The sequence below is a fragment of the Crinia signifera genome, chromosome 8 (assembly GCF_055691185.1).
Source record: "Crinia signifera chromosome 8, ASM5569118v1, whole genome shotgun sequence".
NCBI classification, from domain to species: domain Eukaryota; kingdom Metazoa; phylum Chordata; class Amphibia; order Anura; family Myobatrachidae; genus Crinia; species Crinia signifera.
The window spans coordinates 39,271,656-39,293,138 of record NC_139224.1 but is presented as its reverse complement, the minus strand read 5'-3'; the positions used below and the strand labels follow the sequence as shown (position 1 = coordinate 39,293,138).

General features: G+C 45.0%; 1 protein-coding gene across 1 annotated transcript in view; it reads left to right on the top strand.

The window, feature by feature from the left end:
* Nucleotides 1–14,798: 14,798 nt before the first annotated feature.
* FGD3 (FYVE, RhoGEF and PH domain containing 3) overlaps nucleotides 14,799–21,483 on the top strand; it is a 183,332-nt gene continuing 176,647 nt past the window's right edge. Inside the window, exon 1 of the mRNA XM_083156183.1 lies at nucleotides 14,799–15,074. Coding sequence (XP_083012309.1) covers nucleotides 15,026–15,074 — 49 coding nt within the window. The 5' untranslated portion in view covers nucleotides 14,799–15,025. The remainder of the gene's footprint in view (nucleotides 15,075–21,483) is intronic.

The window sequence follows — 21,483 nt, the reverse complement described above, 5'->3', positions numbered from 1 at the left end:
GACCATCAAATGGTGCTTGCAAATCTAAGGCACTCTCAGATTCGCAGCACTCTGCTACGTGATCACGGTGGACAGCTGATATCCGGTAACATCACCCCCGGGACACTTTGGGCGCGACCAGTGTTCCCCGCTCCCTGCCCGCACTGCTTTGTGCGAACGGGCCGGCGACTATGCAAGTCGCTGCTTCCGTTCACAAACAGAGTCTGTACATGTGCATAAATGGTTATGCACACGCGCAGAAACAAAACACTGCTCCCCCGTGCAAACGTGCGGGGGGAGTAAATCAACCAGAATGACCTCCACCGTGTATTGCATGGAATTGCATGGAGTTGCCAAAGGTATCGCATGCACCCCCACCGCACCGGCATGATGGAGAAAGCAGTCAAAGTTTTTTTTTGGGGGGGGGGGAAACCTGCAACTGAACCCGAAGAAGGCCCTGCATCCACTGTAGATACAGTAGGTACAGTTTAGTCTATTGTATGAAACTGGCTGGTAAGTTAGTGGGACTTTATCTGTTTTTTATACTTGTGACCTGTGAATTGGTTTGCATCATTTTATTGGGGCTACTGCCAAATAAATGAATCAGAACTTGGTAAGGTCATCACACGTTCAGGATGTAAAATCAATTAGTAGTGATAATATAAGCACACTGCATGGTTGGTGCTGTTAAAACGTGGGCGTAAGTTTTGCATGATTATATTGGGCTGGGCTGGGTACATGCAGTTTATCAGCAGACCAGTGAAGAATTAAAATATTGGCCCTTATTCAGATCTGATCGCAGAAAGTATTTGTTCTCAAAATGGGCAGAACCATGTGCACTGCAGGTGGGGCAGATGTAATATGTGCAGAGAAAGTTAAATTTGGGTGGGGTGTGTTGAAACTGAAATATAAATTGCAGTGTAAAGGTGCGTACACACGGGGGCAATTTTGTGTAATATCGCTGGAAATATGGTCACTAAGCGACCATATTGCCCACGATGGGAGTGTGCACCGGCGATATATCGACGGGTGCGCGCTCCCGTTTTTACCCCTGTAGTGATCGCTGGTCACAGGAACATGCTCCTGCGACCAGCTGATTACCACTGCCGGGCTCCCCCCGGCAGTTTCTTTTTCATCAGCGACCATCTCTGGTCAGCCATATATTGCTCAGCCATATATCTCCCCCGTGTGTACGGGGCTTTAGAATAATGCATCCAATATTTACCCTGCACAGAAACAAAATAACTCACACAAATTTTACTTTCTCTGCACGTTACATCTGCCCCACCTGCAGTGCACATGGTTTTTCCCATTTTGAGAGCAAATTTGGGTACTTGTGTATTTTGGCGGCGCCCATCGCATCGCATACCATAATGCATACGATGGTATGCGATGCGACGCGATATCGTACGATAGTGCACGATGGCATACAATTTTGAAATTGTATGGCATACGATGCCATACGATGCGATGCGATTAAACATTGTATAAGCACCCTAATGGGTGCTTATACAATGTAAAGCACCCAAATGGGTGCTTACAATGTTAAATGCACCCCCACGCCACCCCCCCCCACTATAAACGTGAACCCGAAGCGTGGCGAGCGCAGCGGTACGCGTCCTACGACCTTTTCATACCCCCACTATTCACGTCGGCGTGGAGTTGAGAATAGAATAGTGTGGCGAGCGCAGCGAGCCACCGAGCCCGAAGCGTGACGAGCGCAGTGAGCCCCGCGAGGGGACGCGGAGGCCTGTGAAGCCCGCGAAGGGACGCGTTTACCTGTGAAGGTATCCGCGTCCCCTCGCGGGGCTCGCTGCGCTCACCACGCTTCGGGCTCGGTGGTTTGCTGCGCTCGCCACACTATTCTATTCTCAACTCCACGCCGACGTGGATAGTGGGGGTATGAAAAGGTCGTAGGACGCGTACCGCCGCCCCTCGCGGGCTCGCTGCGCTCGCCACGCTTCGGGTTCACGTTTATAGTGGGGGGGTGGCGTGGGGGTGCATTAAAAATTAACGATTTTTGATCGTATAGGGGGTCAAAATCGCGTCGCATCGCATACCATCGGGTGCATGGCATGCGATGCGATCCGTTCATCGTACGACGGACATCGGGGGCGTACCCAAATTTGTACTACGATCAGATCTGAATATAAGGGCCATTATGAGGAACGTCTGGGTATAGTAAAGGTACCGTGACTGTGACATGTCATGGTCTTTATTTATTCATTTATTTATTTATTAACAGTTTCTTATATAGCGCACACATATTCCGCAGCGCTTTGCAGAGAATATTTGAACACTCACATCAGTATGACATGGTGTAATGGTTAGCATTACTGCCTCACAACGCTGAGGTCATGGGTTTCGATTCCCACCACGGCCCTAACTTTGTGGAGTTTGTATATTCTCCCTGTGCTTGCGTGGGTTTCCTCCGGGTACTCAAATATACTGGTAGGTCAATTTGCTCCTAACAAAACTAACCCTACAATGTCTGTGTGTGTGCATGTACATGTGGTAGGGAATATAGATTGTAAGCTCCACTGGGGCAGGGACTGATGTGAATGTTCACATATTATCTGTAAAGCGCTGCAGAATATGTGTGCACTATATAAGAAATTCTTAATTAATAAATAGATAGGCAAGCACGGTGAAAGCATTGCAGCATACAGCTGTCACAGTATAGTACAAACGCCTCAGTAGGGGCCTTATTCTAGTTCACTCTTAGAGGCAAATTCCTTCTCAGATGGACAAAACCATGTGCACTGCAGGGGGCAGATGTAACAGGTGCAGATAAAATTAGATTTGGGTGAGTTATTTTGTTTATGTGCAGGGAAAATACTGTCTGCTTTATTTTTACACTGCAATATAGATCTCACTTTGAAGAAAAACCCCACCCAAATCTAACTCTCTCTGCACATGTTATATCTGCCCCCCCCCCCCCCCTGCAGTGCACATGGTTTTGTCCATTTGAGAAGGAATTTGCCTCTAAGAGTGAACTAGAATAAGGCCCTATGTTCCAGTTGTCCCCACCATAGACCCTCGACCTATCACCTGGGTAGCTGCTCCACCGTCAGGAGCCCTGACTCTGTGCCCTGGAAACACATCAGGAAAGCACAAGTGCTGCTAATCAGCCCAACTCTGATCACATCAGTTTTCCTGCTGCTGCTCTAAAACCTGGACCGGATCCTCCACATTACCTCCATGTATGCTGTCCCTGCCACAGTACGTATTGTAAATAAAAAAAGTAATTTTACCCTATTGTTTATATTAGGGATGTGCACTGGCCCCTTTTTTTCGGGTTTTGGGTTCTGATTACCCTGAGGTTTTGGATTCTAATGGGTTTTGGCAAAACACCTCCTAAGTGTTTTGTGTTTGGATTTTTTGGGTTTTGGGTTCTGATTTTTTGTTAAAAAAGCATAAAAACTGCTAAAATCGCAGAATTTTGGTTTTTATTTTTTGCTCCTACGCTATATTAACCTCAATAACATTAATTTCCACTCATTTCCAGTCTATTCTGAACAGCTCACACCTTACAATATTGTTTTTAGGGCAAAAGGTTGCACCGAGGTAGCTGGATGACTATGATAAGCCACACAAGTGTGCGGCACAAACACTAGACTGATATGGCACACTTAGCATCCCCTCTAGGCTGATACTGCACACCTAGAATTACCCCTGGACTGATATGGCACAGGTAGCATCACCCCTGGACTGATAAGGTACATTTAGCATCACCCCTGGACTGATATGGCACACTTAGCATCCCCCCTAGTCTGATACGGCACACCTACATACCTCCCAACAGTTCCGATTTTATCGGGACAGTCCCGATTGTCAGGGCCTGTCCCGCTGTCCCACCCGCGGGCGGCAGTGTCCCGCGGTGTGGGGGGCTGTTGGGAGTCCCCCCTGTCAGCTGCTAAGCAGCGGGAATAAACGCTGTGCACATGCGCACAGCGTCTATTCCCGCAGCCAGGGGGCTGGGGGCATGGCTAGAGGCTCACAGAGCCTCTGGGTCATGCCCCCATAGCGGCAAAATGGGGGCGTGGCCTCGCGGAAGAGCCACACGTATAGGCCACGCCCCCTGAAAATTTCGACACGCCTTCGGCGCGCAGCAGCAGCGTCCCGCCTGCTCGGCTACCTAAGTTGGGAGGTATGCACCTAGCATCACCCCTGGACTGATATGGCACGCTTAGCATCACCCCTGGACTAATACAGCACACTTGGCAGCACCCCATGAATTATACAGAAGACTTGGCTCACCCCAGGAATTATTTGGCAGACTTGGCTCACCCCTGGACTGATATGGCACACTTAGCATCACCCCTGGACTGATACAGCACACTTAGCATCACCCCTGGACTAATACAGCACACTTGGCAGCACCCCTTGAATTATACAGCAGACTTGGCTTACCCCAGGAATTATACGCACAGATGGTGGCACCCCTGACCTGATACAGCACACATGGAATTATACGGCACAGATGGCGGCACCCCAGGACTGATACGGCACACATGGCGGCAGGCATGGAATTATACGGCAGACAAATTCCTTCAGTAAAAATAAAAATTTGTATTCTTTTAATTATAAAAAAGAGCAAACCCCATGAATTATACAGCACTCTTGGCTCACCCCTGGACTACAGCGCATTTAACAGCCCTTGCAGTAAAAAAAAAAAAAAAAACCCTTATTTTCATTTTCATAAAAAAAAAGGCAGCTCCCCTGGTCTGATATGGGACATGGGGCACCCCTGGACAAATACAGCACACATGTGGGCACCCCTGGATGGATACAGTACACGTGTGGGCACCCCTGGACTGATACAGCACACATGTGGGCACCCCTGGACAAATACAGCACACATGTGGGCACCCCTGGACAAATACAGCACACATGTGGGCACCCCTGGACAGATACAGTACACATGCGGGCACCCCTGGACTGATACAGCACAAATGTGGGCACCCCTGGACAAATACAGCACACATGTGGGCACCCCTGGATGGATACAGTACAAATATGGGCACCCTGGACTGATGCAGCACACATGCGGGCACCCTGGACTGATGCAGCACACATGCGGGCACCCTGGACTTATACTGTGCACTGGCAGCAGTCATTTAAAAAATTTTTTTTTTTTTTACATAATTAAAATAATGTAGCCTACTCTGTAGCACTAGCAGCAGCCCCCTATGCATAAATCATCCCCCCCAACATTTCATTCCCCCAACATGTTTCCCCAGCAGCTCAGCTCAGCAGACACCACGGACACATCCGTGTGTACCACTGGTTATACCCCTTCCCCCGGATTCTGACAAACTCTGACCCCCCCACCCAGACTCTCGCCAGTATTCACCTAATCACTGGAAGGCTCTGATGCAGGGAAGTGCTGCTACAAGGCATGTGTGATGGGAAATCGAGCGCTACTCCTGGGGCACATTTTGAAAATTAATCTTGTATGTAAACCTGTTATTTTTTTTTTTCAATTTTACACCATATTTACAAATAAAAGTCCATAATATCTTCTGTTCACTAACCCTAATCCTAACATTACCCTGTTAGGATTAGGGTTAGGCACTAAATGGAAGGTTAGGGGTAGCCTTGTACTGTCACATTTTACAGTATTTGCTGGTAATGCAGTTTTGAAGCAGCAATCCCATTCAGGGCTGGATTAAGGGGGAAGGGGCACAAGGTCAAGTGCACCACTGGAAACTCAGAACAGAAGAGGTAGGTGGAGTCTGAGCTAGGGGTGGGGCTACAGGACACAGTTCCAGCAGCAGCATGGGAGAGAGGAGAGGGTGGAGCTGTTCCAGAATGCAGTCCCAGAAATTGAATTATAAAAAGTATTCAGCAGCCAGCCTATAAGGTGAGAGGGGTGGCGGCGAGGGGTCGCACCCATAGGAACGCCTAGCGTTTCATGGGCGTTCCCAAGGAAAACGCATTGTGTTTCCATGCCGAGTTCTGGGGGACCTCTGCATGCAAGGTGGGCGGCGTTCATGCTGGCAGCATTTAAACCACACGCAAATCCGCGAATTTCGCAGCTTTGCGCGTGGACCAGAAGAGAACTCTCTCCTAGTCATTTACCGCTGAACGCTTCCACATGAGAACCCAACATCATCGTCCTAGATTTAAAAATGTTGCTCTTTAGAGTCCTTAGTCTTAAGTGCCCCAGACCTACTAAATCCTGCAGTGAAGCAACCACCGTCATTTAGGACATGATGTATGAGAGCAGAGACGCTTAGAAACACCCCTGTGAGCTCTAATCAGTGTACTGTACCGTCCACCCCCCATCTCCTCATGACATACTGACAGCTATACCTTACACACCATCCAGAAATATTATTTAAAAAAGGGGGGCCTCATATAATAATTATGAAATACCAAATAATAAATCACTACAACCCCCATATAGTATATAGTCCACTGTGGATATTATAAAAAAGATATATATATATATATATATATATATATATATATATATATATATATACATCCCGGGCCGACTCTACCATTAGGCAGATTTAGATAGTTACCTAGGGCAACGGATGGGAGGAGGGGGGATAAAGATAGAGGGACAGATTTATTAAGCCTGGTGAAGTGATAAAGTGGCTAATCAGCTCCCAACTGTCACTTTCCAATCCCAGACTGTAACATGACAGTTATTCGCTGATTGGCAGGTGCGCTATTACTGCTAGCTTTATCACTTCCCCAGGCCTAATAAATCTGCCCCACTGTTTGGGATAAGGCGCACCCTTCTATAAATGATACGGATATTAGCGGTGACCGGTGACATGTGACCCTGTACAGGCCTGTAGGCCATGTTTATTATACAGGTCACAGACCTCTGGGGTGACTCTTATACCCACAGTGATGTACAGTATGGACTATATTACACCTTATGTGACACACAATTTCATTACACTTTGTAGGCAACCGGATTTGTGTCAGGTCCAAATTTGCTCCCCCGGGCAATAGTAGTAGTAGTAGTAGGTTTATTTATAAGGCGCCGCAAAGTGTCCGCAGCGCCGTACAATAGTGGGGGTTTGCACTTGTGCAGATATGCACATGCGCAAACCCCCAGAGCGAATGCCATTTCAACATGATGGGCAAGCAGGTGGCGGACACAGGGGACCACCTAGCGTTGGATGGGCATTTCCACAGAAACGGTGGGTGTGCCCATAGAAGCGCTGGGTGTAGCCGTGTGAAATCCTTCACAGGTAAGTATTTCTTTCTTCTCGTTACAGGTGGTCAATTTATTGCAAGCGAGCAATTTGGTACTTTTTAAATAACCAAACAATTTATTATTCAGCAACAGATACCATCAGTATACATAGAACCTTAAATTTGCATATATGCACCAATAAAACGTACAATTGCAACTCAATTTTTATTATACAGGAACTGCAGTCTCCTGTCCTCTTCTATTCGCTTGCCCTCCTGGCACTATTAAATGAAACAAGTTGATAACCCTACCTTGTCACTACAATTAACACAAGTTATTTCAAGTATTCAGCAATATACAATGTACTAAATATTAACATTCAACAGATAAACTCCATTGCATTTCTCGTTAAATGGTTACTTTAAGAATCCACTTTACTATTACAATTACTATATCATAGAGGCCTCTACTTTACAAGGAACTATTATTATTGCGCAATAACTGTTTAATATACCGTAGTCTCAGAGTGTTCCTATTATAACTGCAGTTACTCATTTATAAAGCGCTTCTTTATAGAACTGTCCCTTTCCCACTCAGGCGATTAAAGTCTACGCTGAAAGTTAATTCCTAGGGTATTTGTAATCCACGAAGCAAAGTTGAGGTAAGTATTAAGCAATTAAGTTGCTGATCCGCCAAACTTAAAGCAGGAATACTCTTATCCACTCATAAATGTTGGAATCCCTAGTTCCCAATGCCTTATTTCTCAAGCTGGCGCGCTGTCGTCCTTATTTGCAGCAATCACTGCTATTTCTCCAAGATTATAACGCACTTTTTCCTGAGCTGACTGTGTATACGGCTCTCTTTACAGTACTGACTCAGCTAGTGGTGGCTGCTAGCAATTAGATAGTTTAGTTAGTCTCGGAAGTAGTTACTAACTTGCTGGGGAGATGGCTGAATCCCAAGATGAGATGTTTCTTGGCTAATACTGTTTACACACTGTACTTGAAACAAATGGAGTAACTAGTGTATTGTCTCTTTGCTGAGGACCTCTATTAATTAGTATTGTCCCTGAGGTAACTGCCTTCTGGGATAGTGTAGGACATTTGCGTACTTTCAGTCTCTGCACACACAAGTGTGGATGGTATATTCCTCCAATTAGCTGTTGGCACTTGCAAAAACTGTAGCTGTGTCTGTAACAACCTGTCGGTATCCATTTTTCTGAGCACTATGTCTGCAGTAACTACTCCTTTCTGACAACGTGAGATGTTTATCATTAGTCTCTCTTTATACTAGGCAACAGGGCTATAGACTGGGTAGTAGTTGTATAAATATTTAGCCCAGATATGGAAGTTCTTTCCTCACAGCGCCATCACTACAAATGTCCCTCCAGCTGTCAGTCAGTTGCTGCTATGCTGATGGTGGCGGAGCTTTTATATAGGGGAGACATGGATGTGGGCTGTCAATCTATATTAGCTTCTCCCTTCTGAGTACGAAGCGGAGGTTTGGCCTGATGTTGGATTTGGCTGCCTTTTTGGGGCCAGGTTCACACTCACCACTCACTGCCCCTCTCCACAGAGATTCTCCATCTTCCCCTCACAGACTGCACTGCATAACTGTTGCTCCCTCTCAACTGTCATCCCCTGACCCTGGTCATGTGACCAACTCCTGACCTCTGAAACAGTTGCAGAGGTTGCTGGGAATTATTCATCACACAGTCAATGTCCTCTGTGGGGATAGCATATGTTTATAGCACAATATACTGTATCTTATATTAAGAATAACTAGTATGGCATCATATGCCTGTAGAACATCAATATATATACAATCATCACATTTTTCCCCGGTAAAGCATTGCATGTCCTCAGGCAATGGACTTTATACATTTTAAAACATCAATATACTACATATATATTAAACATTACAGATCATTACATACTTTTGAATGAAGAAAGTTTACATTTTCACCATAATCCCTTATTTACTTTAAACAGGTTTTGATTAGTCTCTGAATCGGAGGGGTTTCACTCCTTGGGGACTTCTAATGAGTACACCTTCTTTTTGGACAAATGGGCCACGTTCCTCGGCCTCTCTTCTTTTCTCTGCAAGGAGTATTTCTCTAAGGCGCTTAAGATATACTGGGTCTTGCATAGGATGGTAGGGGACTTGTGGTATTGCGTCTTCTTCTGTACAATCCTGGTATAGCTCAAGTTGGTTTCTGTGTACTATCTTAAGAACTTGGTGGTCATCTCCATCTCTTTCTTCCACTACTTTCTCGGCCAGTTCATGTCGATGCTCGTGTTCGTTCACCCCATAGGTCTGTATAACTTCTGTCTCCTCGGGGAGGGTGTCAAGCTCCTGATTCGCTGCTCCGTTTCCCCTATCAAAAGGTTGCCGGTGGAATAATGGCGGTGGACTTCGGCACTGGATGGGTCTCTGCGGAGGGAACATTTCTTCCACTCTCTCATCATCACTTGCTTGGTCTGTATTTATGCCTTCTCCACGAGATTCGGCAGCATCCTCTAATTTTGGCTGGTAAGACCATCTGCGGGACTGACGTCTGTTGGGAGCAAACCGGCTTCCTTTAACTGGTACACCGCCAGGGCCCGTCACGTTGGCTGCCTCAGCACCCTTCTCTCCTTCTACCACATCAAATTCAACCATCTCGCCCTCTCCAACACTGCACAGAGACTTCTGGGGGTTGTTTCTCTTTATGGCCGTCTGATGGACAAAGACATCCTCTTTTGTATCATTCCTGTTGATGAAGCCATACCTCTTCCGGACATTAAACCACGTGACAGTTCCTTGTACCTGAGTAGCCAGCACTCTCTCCTCTACCTGGCTTCTCCGGCCATAGATAGTGTGCTGCATAATTCGGTTCAGAGTCTGAGGTAGGCTGTACGATTTTTGTGTCAGTGTCGAGATTAGTTCTTCCGGGCAATTTCTTAGGACATTCATTCCAATAATTATGGGCGGTAACCATTGTTCTTTAACGGCCGTAATTAAACATCCTTGATTGAGGAGATGAGCTTGTCCTATCTTGATCTCAGCTTCAAAGTATCCGCAACACTCGATACGTTGTCCATTGCTGGCTAACAAATTCAACCCGGCCGGTGGTGTGGCTATGATACTTTCTTTCCTCCAATGCTTAATGAACTCATCCAATCGAATTGTAGTCACTTGTGACCCGGTATCCAACAATGCTGGTATGCTGACTCCATTCACTTGGATCTCAATGGTAGGGCAACACCCAATGAATTTTGGTATCCATTCTTGCGATGTGGTACCTTCTACTGAAGATTCTCTTGATGGTTGGTCCCGGACCTCGGGAGTTCTGTTGAAATGTTCCGTACTGCGGCAATTTCGCTCAATATGCCTGCTCCTTTGGCAACGCCTGCAGATGGGTCTTCCTTGTTCATCGAATGTATCTGTAGGAAGCCGTCGAGAGCTCCATAAAGCGTTTCTCCCATAATTTCCGTAGCAGGGTTCTCTCTCCATCTGCCAGGGTCTCTGTAATGTCTGCGTCTCTTTTAAGGTTCTTAATTCTTGACAAAGATCCGTCATTCCTTGTGTCAATTCAGCAATTTGCCCTTTCATTTCTTCAATGGGGTCTTTAAAGGCAGCAGATTGAACTTGCTGAAAAACGGTTTCAACAGGTGCGTTCACGGTTCCCTTTTTGCGTTTATCGCCTAAAACCTTTACCATCAACTCCTTGAAGGCCGCAAAGCTTATAGGTGATTCTTGACGATATAACATCTTTAACTGTCCTTTGGTATTGGCATCGTAGATTCCGTCAAGAAATTGATTGGTTAAAGTTTCATCTTCTTCAATCGGTTCTCTTGGGGCACACAACTTTATATCCTGCAATGCCTCATGTAATTCTACGGCAAATTCTCGTAGCGTTTCGTGCGGTTGTTGCTTTCTAGAATAAAACTGTGTTTTGAGTTCTGATAAAGTCTTCGCATCGAACACTTCTGCTAACTTTTTCAATATGTCCTTTGCCGATTTCTTTTGACTTTCCGGCCACGACTTCACTTCCCTTTTTGCAAACCCCTTCAGTTGAGCCAAAAGGATCTCCACTTGTTGGTCTTCATCTAACCTATATACTTGGAACATGGTCTCGATTTGTTCCCTGAAGTCGCGGAACGCATTGGTTTCAGTCGTCCTCATATCTCCAGTATAAGTGGGAAGCCATGGCGCCCCCAAGTAATAGGGCATAGTTATCACTGCCGGTTTACGTGGCGTTGAACTTATTCTAGCCGCTGCATCTCCTTGGTTCTTGTTGCCAAGCATATCTTCTTTTCTCTCCTGACTATCGTCTTGAGACATTTTGAGTGACGCTGGGTTGGGTTTTCTCCGATTTTGATATACGTATCCTGTTCGTCAGACGCCAAATGTGAAATCCTTCACAGGTAAGTATTTCTTTCTTCTCGTTACAGGTGGTCAATTTATTGCAAGCGAGCAATTTGGTACTTTTTAAATAACCAAACAATTTATTATTCAGCAACAGATACCATCAGTATACATAGAACCTTAAATTTGCATATATGCACCAATAAAACGTACAATTGCAACTCAATTTTTATTATACAGGAACTGCAGTCTCCTGTCCTCTTCTATTCGCTTGCCCTCCTGGCACTATTAAATGAAACAAGTTGATAACCCTACCTTGTCACTACAATTAACACAAGTTATTTCAAGTATTCAGCAATATACAATGTACTAAATATTAACATTCAACAGATAAACTCCATTGCATTTCTCGTTAAATGGTTACTTTAAGAATCCACTTTACTATTACAATTACTATATCATAGAGGCCTCTACTTTACAAGGAACTATTATTATTGCGCAATAACTGTTTAATATACCGTAGTCTCAGAGTGTTCCTATTATAACTGCAGTTACTCATTTATAAAGCGCTTCTTTATAGAACTGTCCCTTTCCCACTCAGGCGATTAAAGTCTACGCTGAAAGTTAATTCCTAGGGTATTTGTAATCCACGAAGCAAAGTTGAGGTAAGTATTAAGCAATTAAGTTGCTGATCCGCCAAACTTAAAGCAGGAATACTCTTATCCACTCATAAATGTTGGAATCCCTAGTTCCCAATGCCTTATTTCTCAAGCTGGCGCGCTGTCGTCCTTATTTGCAGCAATCACTGCTATTTCTCCAAGATTATAACGCACTTTTCCCTGAGCTGACTGTGTATACGGCTCTCTTTACAGTACTGACTCAGCTAGTGGTGGCTGCTAGCAATTAGATAGTTTAGTTAGTCTCGGAAGTAGTTACTAACTTGCTGGGGAGATGGCTGAATCCCAAGATGAGATGTTTCTTGGCTAATACTGTTTACACACTGTACTTGAAACAAATGGAGTAACTAGTGTATTGTCTCTTTGCTGAGGACCTCTATTAATTAGTATTGTCCCTGAGGTAACTGACTTCTGGGATAGTGTAGGACATTTGCGTACTTTCAGTCTCTGCACACACAAGTGTGGATGGTATATTCCTCCAATTAGCTGTTGGCACTTGCAAAAACTGTAGCTGTGTCTGTAACAACCTGTCGGTATCCATTTTTCTGAGCACTATGTCTGCAGTAACTACTCCTTTCTGACGTGAGATGTTTATCATTAGTCTCTCTTTATACTAGGCAACAGGGCTATAGACTGGGTAGTAGTTGTATAAATATTTAGCCCAGATATGGAAGTTCTTTCCTCACAGCGCCATCACTACAAATGTCCCTCCAGCTGTCAGTCAGTTGCTGCTATGCTGATGGTGGCGGAGCTTTTATATAGGGGAGACATGGATGTGGGCTGTCAATCTATATTAGCTTCTCCCTTCTGAGTACGAAGCGGAGGTTTGGCCTGATGTTGGATTTGGCTGCCTTTTTGGGGCCAGGTTCACACTCACCAGTCACTGCCCCTCTCCACAGAGATTCTCCATCTTCCCCTCACAGACTGCACTGCATAACTGTTGCTCCCTCTCAACTGTCATCCCCTGACCCTGGTCATGTGACCAACTCCTGACCTCTGAAACAGTTGCAGAGGTTGCTGGGAATTATTCATCACACAGTCAATGTCCTCTGTGGGGATAGCATATGTTTATAGCACAATATACTGTATCTTATATTAAGAATAACTAGTATGGCATCATATGCCTGTAGAACATCAATATATATACAATCATCACAGCCGCAGCACAGGTGCCCGACAGGAAGGGGACCAGGGGAGACCAGTGAAAGCTGGATTGCTGGCTGCTGTGCTGTAAACGAGCCGCATATGGCTCAGTGGATTGTTCGCAGCTGCAGTGACATGGAATGGGAGACAAAGGAGTCAGCGCCCCCCTCTGGCCAGGAGCCCGGCGGCAAATGACTCAATTGCCTCCCGAAGTTCTGACACTGGTTGTAGGGGCATTTCCACAGAAATGGTGGGCGTGCCCATAGAAACGCTGGGTGTAACCCTTCAAATGCAGGTGTTCACATGCATTCTTCGGGCAGGCGTCACATGACGTCAGCGCCCACCCCCCAACTCGGCGTATATCGGCCACCTGAATGTAAGTATAGACCTACTCTTCAGATCGAAGGCTGGAAAAATCATTTGCAGATGTGCCACCATCCACTGATTTTTTCCTCTGCGAATGTCTAAGCCCATCAGCTTGCATGCTAGTGTGGGGATTCGGTTGGCGGGGCTAGGGGTGTTTGTGTTTGGTAGGACGGCATTTACCTGCTCGCTAGGAAGCAAATATACGCTGCCAGGTTTGAATCAGGCCCTTAATGCTGGTGGCAGCTGTGGAACTTCCAAGATGCAACCTCCAAACTTTCACTTGAGTGGCTGGAAAGTTGGTGGTGAGGGGGGGGGGGGGGTAGGTTGAAGTTTTGCCTAGGGTGCCCAGAAGCCTTACACCAGCCCTGTATACCATACCTACTAATTTTTAATCCACGGCAGGAGGGATTAAAAATTGTCGGGCGTGGCCGGGTGACAAGGGGGTGTGGCTTACAAATTGCATCACTCCTGGGAAGACAAGCCCCTATTTTGCCACTGTGGAGGCACGCCCATTGGCTCTGTAAGGTGCTGGCCAGCCCCTAGCCCCTCTGCTTGTGGGAATACACTCTGCGCCTATTCACCAGGTGACAGGGCCTGGGGGACTCCCAAAATAACTCCCAAGCTTAACTGAATAGTTTTGTTTTTCTGTTTTCATCAAGGGGCCGAACGCGGAGCATAGCCCCGCCCCCATATTTCGATTGTCCCACAGGCCAATCTTTCAAAGCAAATGGATGACCATCGATATGTAAAACATCGATGGTCATCCATTGCATACTTATACACCATCGATGGCCAGTTGCACCATGGCAACCATCGATGGCAAAGGTAACGATGGCCATCCCTAAGTCTGCAGCAGGTGCAATTTAACCTTATTCTGTACATGTTGAAATAAAAAAATGTCATGTTATAATAAAGACTCTTCCTGGTAGCTGGAAACCTTCAGCCGGCTGTGAGATATATTACAGGGATTGTTATACATTTCTATGCCACATTTATAAATTACATCTTTCATGCTCGATGCTGCTACTTTATTTCTTAAGGCAAACTGCAGTACCATGATGACAGCCCAGAATGTCTCCCACAATCCTCCCCTGCACTTGTGATTGGGCTGCGGGAGTGAGGGCTGGTGAGTTCCTCTCTCACTGAGAAGCTGCTCCTGCTGGGATCTGCAGCACCAGACACTGCTGCTGCTCAGCAGCCTCATCCACAGCAATAGTGACTATGATGTTACTGATAGAATCATCCTAAATCTAAGGCATTGCTTCCTCGCTTCCAGAAAAGAAAAAAAAGAAACCCAGTAAAGCTGTGAGTCCAGACATTTAATCCCTCCGGAGGAAGGCAGGGGACTATGAGCAGGATGACTGGGAACAGACCCAATATTCAGCCAGGGGCAGATGGTAAGTTTGGAAAACTTTTCTCTTATTTTTTTTTTCTGTCTTTCTTTTTAATCCAATAGGTATATAATCCGCTTTAGGGAACCGGATTTGCGCTTCGCTATTTAACCTATGTTATTCCATCTCTGTTACTGACTGATACTGGAAATCTGCAACAGGGGTTTTATTCCCAGGAAAAATGTGGCTTTCACACAGCTGTTCGAGCAATGTGGTTTTGTTAATTTGATGTCTGCACCAGGGAAATCCCTGATTTAATTTAAAACAATGGTGCGGTGCTGGATTGCTAATGAGAATCTCTGATACTAAAGCCTGGAACTTATTAGGATTTGGCTTTCCTTGCGCCTCACTTCCCCGCCATCCTAGCCTAGCCTCAATGGTCAGTGATGATCGCAATCTCCGGGACATCTGACTTTGTATAGGATCTGGCTGACACATTCCTCCCTAGTAATATAAAGACTATATTGTTTTTACTTACAGCCTGCAGTCTGGGCTATTGAAAGCAGAGGCTAAGATGTAAGTTAAGGTTTTTTTATATATCCGTTTAAAATAAATGCTCTTATTTGCCTTACAGCAAACAGATGAGGGTCCTGGCTTTGTAAAACAAATGCATTACTCGCGGCTGTTACCAGTTATTTATATAGCACACACATATTCCGCAGCGCTTTACAGATAATGTTTGACTATTCACATCAGTCCCTGCCCCAGTGGAGCTTATAGTCTATATTCCCTACCACATAGCTATGTGTATATATAAAAACCGCGTAAAATTCATGTCGACTTTTTGACTGACAACCTTTCCATTGTCAACCTAATGCTTGTGTCGACATTCAGACCCATGTCGACCTATGTCCGGTGTCTACCCAATGCACGTCCACCCAAAGATGGTCGAGCCAATGACCCATACCCAGATAAAGTACCAGCCAATCAGCTCCTGACATCCTGTAAACGCTGCCTTTAAAGTGGCAGTTTGAGCCAATAGGCTGGTACTTTATCTCTGTTTACTTTATCTCTCTCTCTCTAAAGCTTAGTACATAGACTCCATAGTATCTCTCCATTAAAATGGACACCCAATCATGTGACATAATATTCATATTCTTGTGTAACCAATTGGCAGATTACAATATGTCCTTTGAAAACTGGATACAATATCAGTGGTGTCAGACTCATGGCCCTCCAGCTGTTGTGGAACTAAACGTCCCAGCATGCCCTGCCACCGGTTTAGCAATCCATTATATAAAAACTGTGGCAAAGCATGCTGGGACGTGTAGTTCCACAACAGCTGGAGGGCCATGAGTTTGACAACACATCATACAATGAATGTGTTCTGATTTTGAAAATTTCATTTCTGCAGGAGGGTATAGCCAGGTTGTGTGTGTGTGTGTGTGTGTGTCGGGTATTATTCTGCAGTCTGGACGGCACTGTTATATTAAGGTTGCACTAGAGTGTAATTATATTTTGTGCACAAGCCGCTATTATTTTCTTACAGATATAACGAGCTTAGATGATAACTGCAGATGCCAGACAGTTAATTGCAGTCAAAAACATGTTGACAGTAATTAAAATGTGCTAAAGTAAGCGTGGAAATGCAAGAGAAACAATTATAACATATTAATTGTAGTTCATAGAGTAAACATTTTAATTCAGACATTAATTATATATCATACTATAGAAAGGAATTTTGGTTCATAAGGAGCAGCAGATTCGGTGGTGTACTCCTATTGGGGACGAAGGGTTCCAGACTCTGGATAGACAGGGGGTAAATTTACTAATATGTTCTATTGAAGGTGGGATGTTGAATATAGCAGCCAATCAGATACTACTTATTTATTTAGCACCTTCTAGAAGATAATAGATAGAATCTTATTGGTTGCTATGGGCAAATCCTATTTTCTGTAGAACTTCCATGTAAGTAAATTTAGCCACAGTGTCTAGTTGGCACAACCATGTGGTCGACAGGAAAAAGGTTGACTTTCTAAGGTCAACAGGTTCAAAATGTCGGCATGACAAACATACATTAGCAAGTATACACTGTGCAATAATCAGGCCCATCAGCCATTTGTTGGCTGGTCAGTCTGATCATTGCACTCACATTGTACACACTGCCTGGAGCTGACAGCCATTCACAAAACCACCAGATCATCTCCCGACAGCAGGAGTGCTGAACAGTGTTTGTTGGAGCTGAAGACTTCGCCTGACAAACTGTATGTATAAGCATCACCTCAGAAATATAGCCTTCATATAGGAACTATAATTGCTGTATGTATAGAGGTATTTAAGTGTTCTCTGGAACGTTTTGTACCTAACTTTAAGCCAGGTTCACAATAGGCGATTGATTGGATTATATATCTTTGCGACACAGATCGGGAACAATATCAGTCACATGACTCAGTGTGTACTTGCAGTCGCGCTGTCCCCTGGTTTGTACCCTCAACCGGCCTGTCAGGTGTGCTGTATGCGCAGTTAGACAACCCAAGATACGAAAGCATGAACCTGATTGAATAATTAAAGAGGTAATAGAACATTTGGGGATGACTTATATCAGGGTTTAAAAAAGTTGCTCTCTTATGGCATTAAATGAATGAAAAGTACCTCTAGTGATGGATTTAAATTTTTTTTTTTATATAGTACTACATATAAGTATATATTTATTGGAAAAATCTGTCTCCAGGAAATGTTAAGACCTTGTACCTATGGTTTGTCGGTCGTAGTGGGACAATCTTTGGTTATTATACAGGTACTGTATCAAGCCAACAGACAACATGATCTTTATTTCCCAGCCGCATGTAGAGCAATGTTTCACAACCCTGGTCCTCAAGTACCCCCAACAGTGCATGTTTTGCAGGTCTCCACACAGAATCACAGGTGACATAATTAGCTCCACCTGTGGATCTTTTCAAATGTGCCTGAATAATGAGTACACCTGCCAGGTGACCTGGATAACGTGCACTGTTGGAGGTACTTGAGGACCAGGGTTGGGAACCACTGGTCTACAGTACCGCAACGGCCACAAGCTCTGGATGCACCTGCATAATAACTCAGTGTAGAGATGGACATCGCATGGCGATGTTTCTTAACCATCAATGATTTTGTTTTGAGGATAGTACTTTTACCATTCAATGGTGGAATTCCGATGTTTGTCACCATCGAGTGGTAAACATTTGATGGTGAGTCAATGGTCCTGCAAGTGCTTCTGCACATGCGTGGCTGTGCTGGGCTTTTTTGACACATGCACAAATCATATAAAAAAAAAATCTATTGCATTCTTTTGGTGCGATGGTCAGATACCATCACATCTAAAGATTCGATGGCGGAAGCCCACCCATCATTTGGTGGTGGGCTTCTGATGTCCGTCCCTAACCTAGTGTCTCTTCCCCATGAAAAGTAGATTGCATTTGATGGCTCTGAGTAGTAAAATAATAATAATATTAATAACAATATATGAACACCCTCGCATAAATTATATCATGATAGCTAGATCACCCCTATAAATAAGATATCCAATGACTGACTGATAGTTGACCTCTCCTGGTGACTCCATCTGAAAAATGTGTTTTTTGTTTTTTTATATTTATGCAGAAAATTCATATTCTGCTTTATCAAATCAATACTGTCATTTTTCATTGCTTTACCAAGAACATCATTTAATCCTATAACGGGCTTCCTCCTTCCATGCAGATATAGTCAGATGTAAAGCTTGGAAAGCACTCAGATAATAATCACCTATGGAGCGTAGTTTATAAGATAATATAAGCAGGTCACATTCTCAGGTGTCCGATCAGTGCTTTTATCTCATGCCTGAGAAGGGCAGCGTTGTGGATTCACTATAGAATTGCTCTCCATAACTTATTTGGGTTATAGCTATGACCTGGGTTGGATTAAGGCTTGTTGGGGTCCTGGGGCAATTAGGTTTTGGGGGATCCCACTAACAAAAATTATTATGAGTCCCCCACCCCCCAATCTGATGCTGTTCACATGGGAAAGACACAGGGCGGTATTCAATGCCACGGCAAGGGACGTTTTCTACGGCGAGGATGGCTTATTTTCGGCAAGTCCGATGCATTTCGGCAAGTCCGCTGTTTTAATGGACACACACGCCGTTTCCACCTCGCCGATTAATACCAGCGAGGTGGAAACGGTGGGTGATGGGGAAGGAGTAGAATACTCTGATGGGGAGCTATCAGCCTTGCTCGCCATATAGCTCACCGTCCGGAGTATTGAATACCCCTCACAGGTGGGAAACGCTGACTGTCACTCGGCGGCTGCAGATTCTAGGAGCACCGCCACTCATATATGAGCGACTATTGAGCATTTTCTGTTTGACATCTATACGTCTGTTCTAACCTTTAATCCATTGTAGATATGACTACACTACTACATGCCTTTAGAACCCAATGCTTGCAACTAAAACCTCCAAATCACCCAAGAACTCACCTCGGACCGCTAACAATGCCCACTCATACAGAACCCCCATAAGATCTTTAGAGCCCTCATTTATGCTGCTTTCACATTGCCTAAACGTTTAAGATCCGGTATTTTGAAACAGTATTTAAAACGGGTCGGAGCCACTAAACCCCTTTCACATTGCAGGTGAAAGCCGGTATATTACCGTTTTAAACCCCTTTCACACCGCACATAAATACCGGGTATCAAACAGGTTTGCAGTGTGAAAGCATGACAGACAGTAGCTATAAGACAGTGCAGTGCATATTTAATGAGCTGCTCATTACACATGCACATATGTAATGAGCAGCTCCCGCTAATTAAATATTCACTGCGCTGATAGCCAGCACAGTGCTCACTGCTGCCTGAGTCCCATATACCAGTTCAGAGCCATTCACACTGCATAAAAAAAGTCTCTGAACCATGTAGGACTCTGCTTTTAACCCGTTTGCAAGTATCGGTTATCTGTAACCGGTAAATGCAGACTGGCGCTTTCACACTGCGGCAATATACCGGTTAAGAGCTGCCGTGTGAAAGGGGTATGACTCAAAATGCCTTGTGCTGTTCATTAAACCACCCCAGCACCTTACTTATTTGTTAATAATAGGGACAATACATCATAAACTTTAGCAGGACCAACTAGTGGCCACAGGAAATGGGTTGGTGGACCTCTTGTTGCACGTCACTCCGTGTTTCCACAGGCCTTCTACCCTCTTCTACCACATTTACATGTGTCCCCATCGCCGTGTTGACCTTTTGGAGAGAATGACCTGGCCATTGTTGGCCTATCGTCCGGATTGTTGGCCTATCGTCCGGATCCCCTAACACACGATACGATATGCACGATAATTATATAGTTACCTATATCGTCGTGCATATCGTTCAGTGTATACCACCTATATCGCTAACGATGTGCACTCCCATGGATCATTAACAATATGCCCGATTGTCTGAACATGCAGTCCAATATGACAATCTCATCAGTGACCGCATGTTTGGCGGGGGTCCGAGTGACGGTACTGAATGATTTTGTTAACGATATCGTTCAGTGTTTAGTCATAAGTTGCTCTTTGTCGCGGCACTGCCGATATCGTCAACTATATCAGCGGTGCCACATAAAGATATATCTGCAGACACACATCAGTCATGGTGACATCACATGTGGGTGGGCATTATTACATCGGCAGATCGCCCGTACACACAGCATGATGTATATATATTTAGATATATTGGCCATTGGCTGTGATACACAACCGCCACAATAGGACATATTGATACACACTGGCCGACGGACCGGCGATATATTGGCTGTTAAATTGAAAGGCCTATAAATCAGTGTGTATCCAACATAACATAACATAACAGTCCATGTTTTAAGGATAGCTATACTTAAGCAGAGGTGACCACCAGTAATTAGTACCTCAGTTATTTTGATTTTAATCATCTGTGTTCAAGCATCTCGCTAAAACATGGACTGTGTTTCTTGAGGTCCAAGGTTGGGAAACCCTGACGTACAGCATTGGGGGACATTGCTGCACATTCAGTGCAAGATGTACCAAGCAATTGCGGTATATCCCACCATAATTCGCATTGATACTTATCGCTTATGTACTAACATATGCGATTAGTATAGCAAAGGGCAGAGCTTGCGATAAGAGCTGCCCTTTGCATAGCAGCCGGCAGGGGTGAGCGGGTCCCTGTGACTTTCTCCCTCCTGCTGTGCCCGGCAGCCTCTTGCCTAGATGGCTGCAAGGACTGCCAGGCTCCGCCTCCTCCTCCCTGCACCCAGAAGGGGGATATTCCGGTGCTAGGGAGGCGGAGGTCACTGGTCCGGGTAGCACAGCAGTAGGCTGCCCAGACATCAGGTGAGTGGGAGCGGGGCAGCGGGGAACGCAAAAAAGAAGCCCACGGCAAAGTGGGGCTTTAGTACATCTAAAAATGTGGTAAAAACCCTGAAAATGTTTTTTTTTTT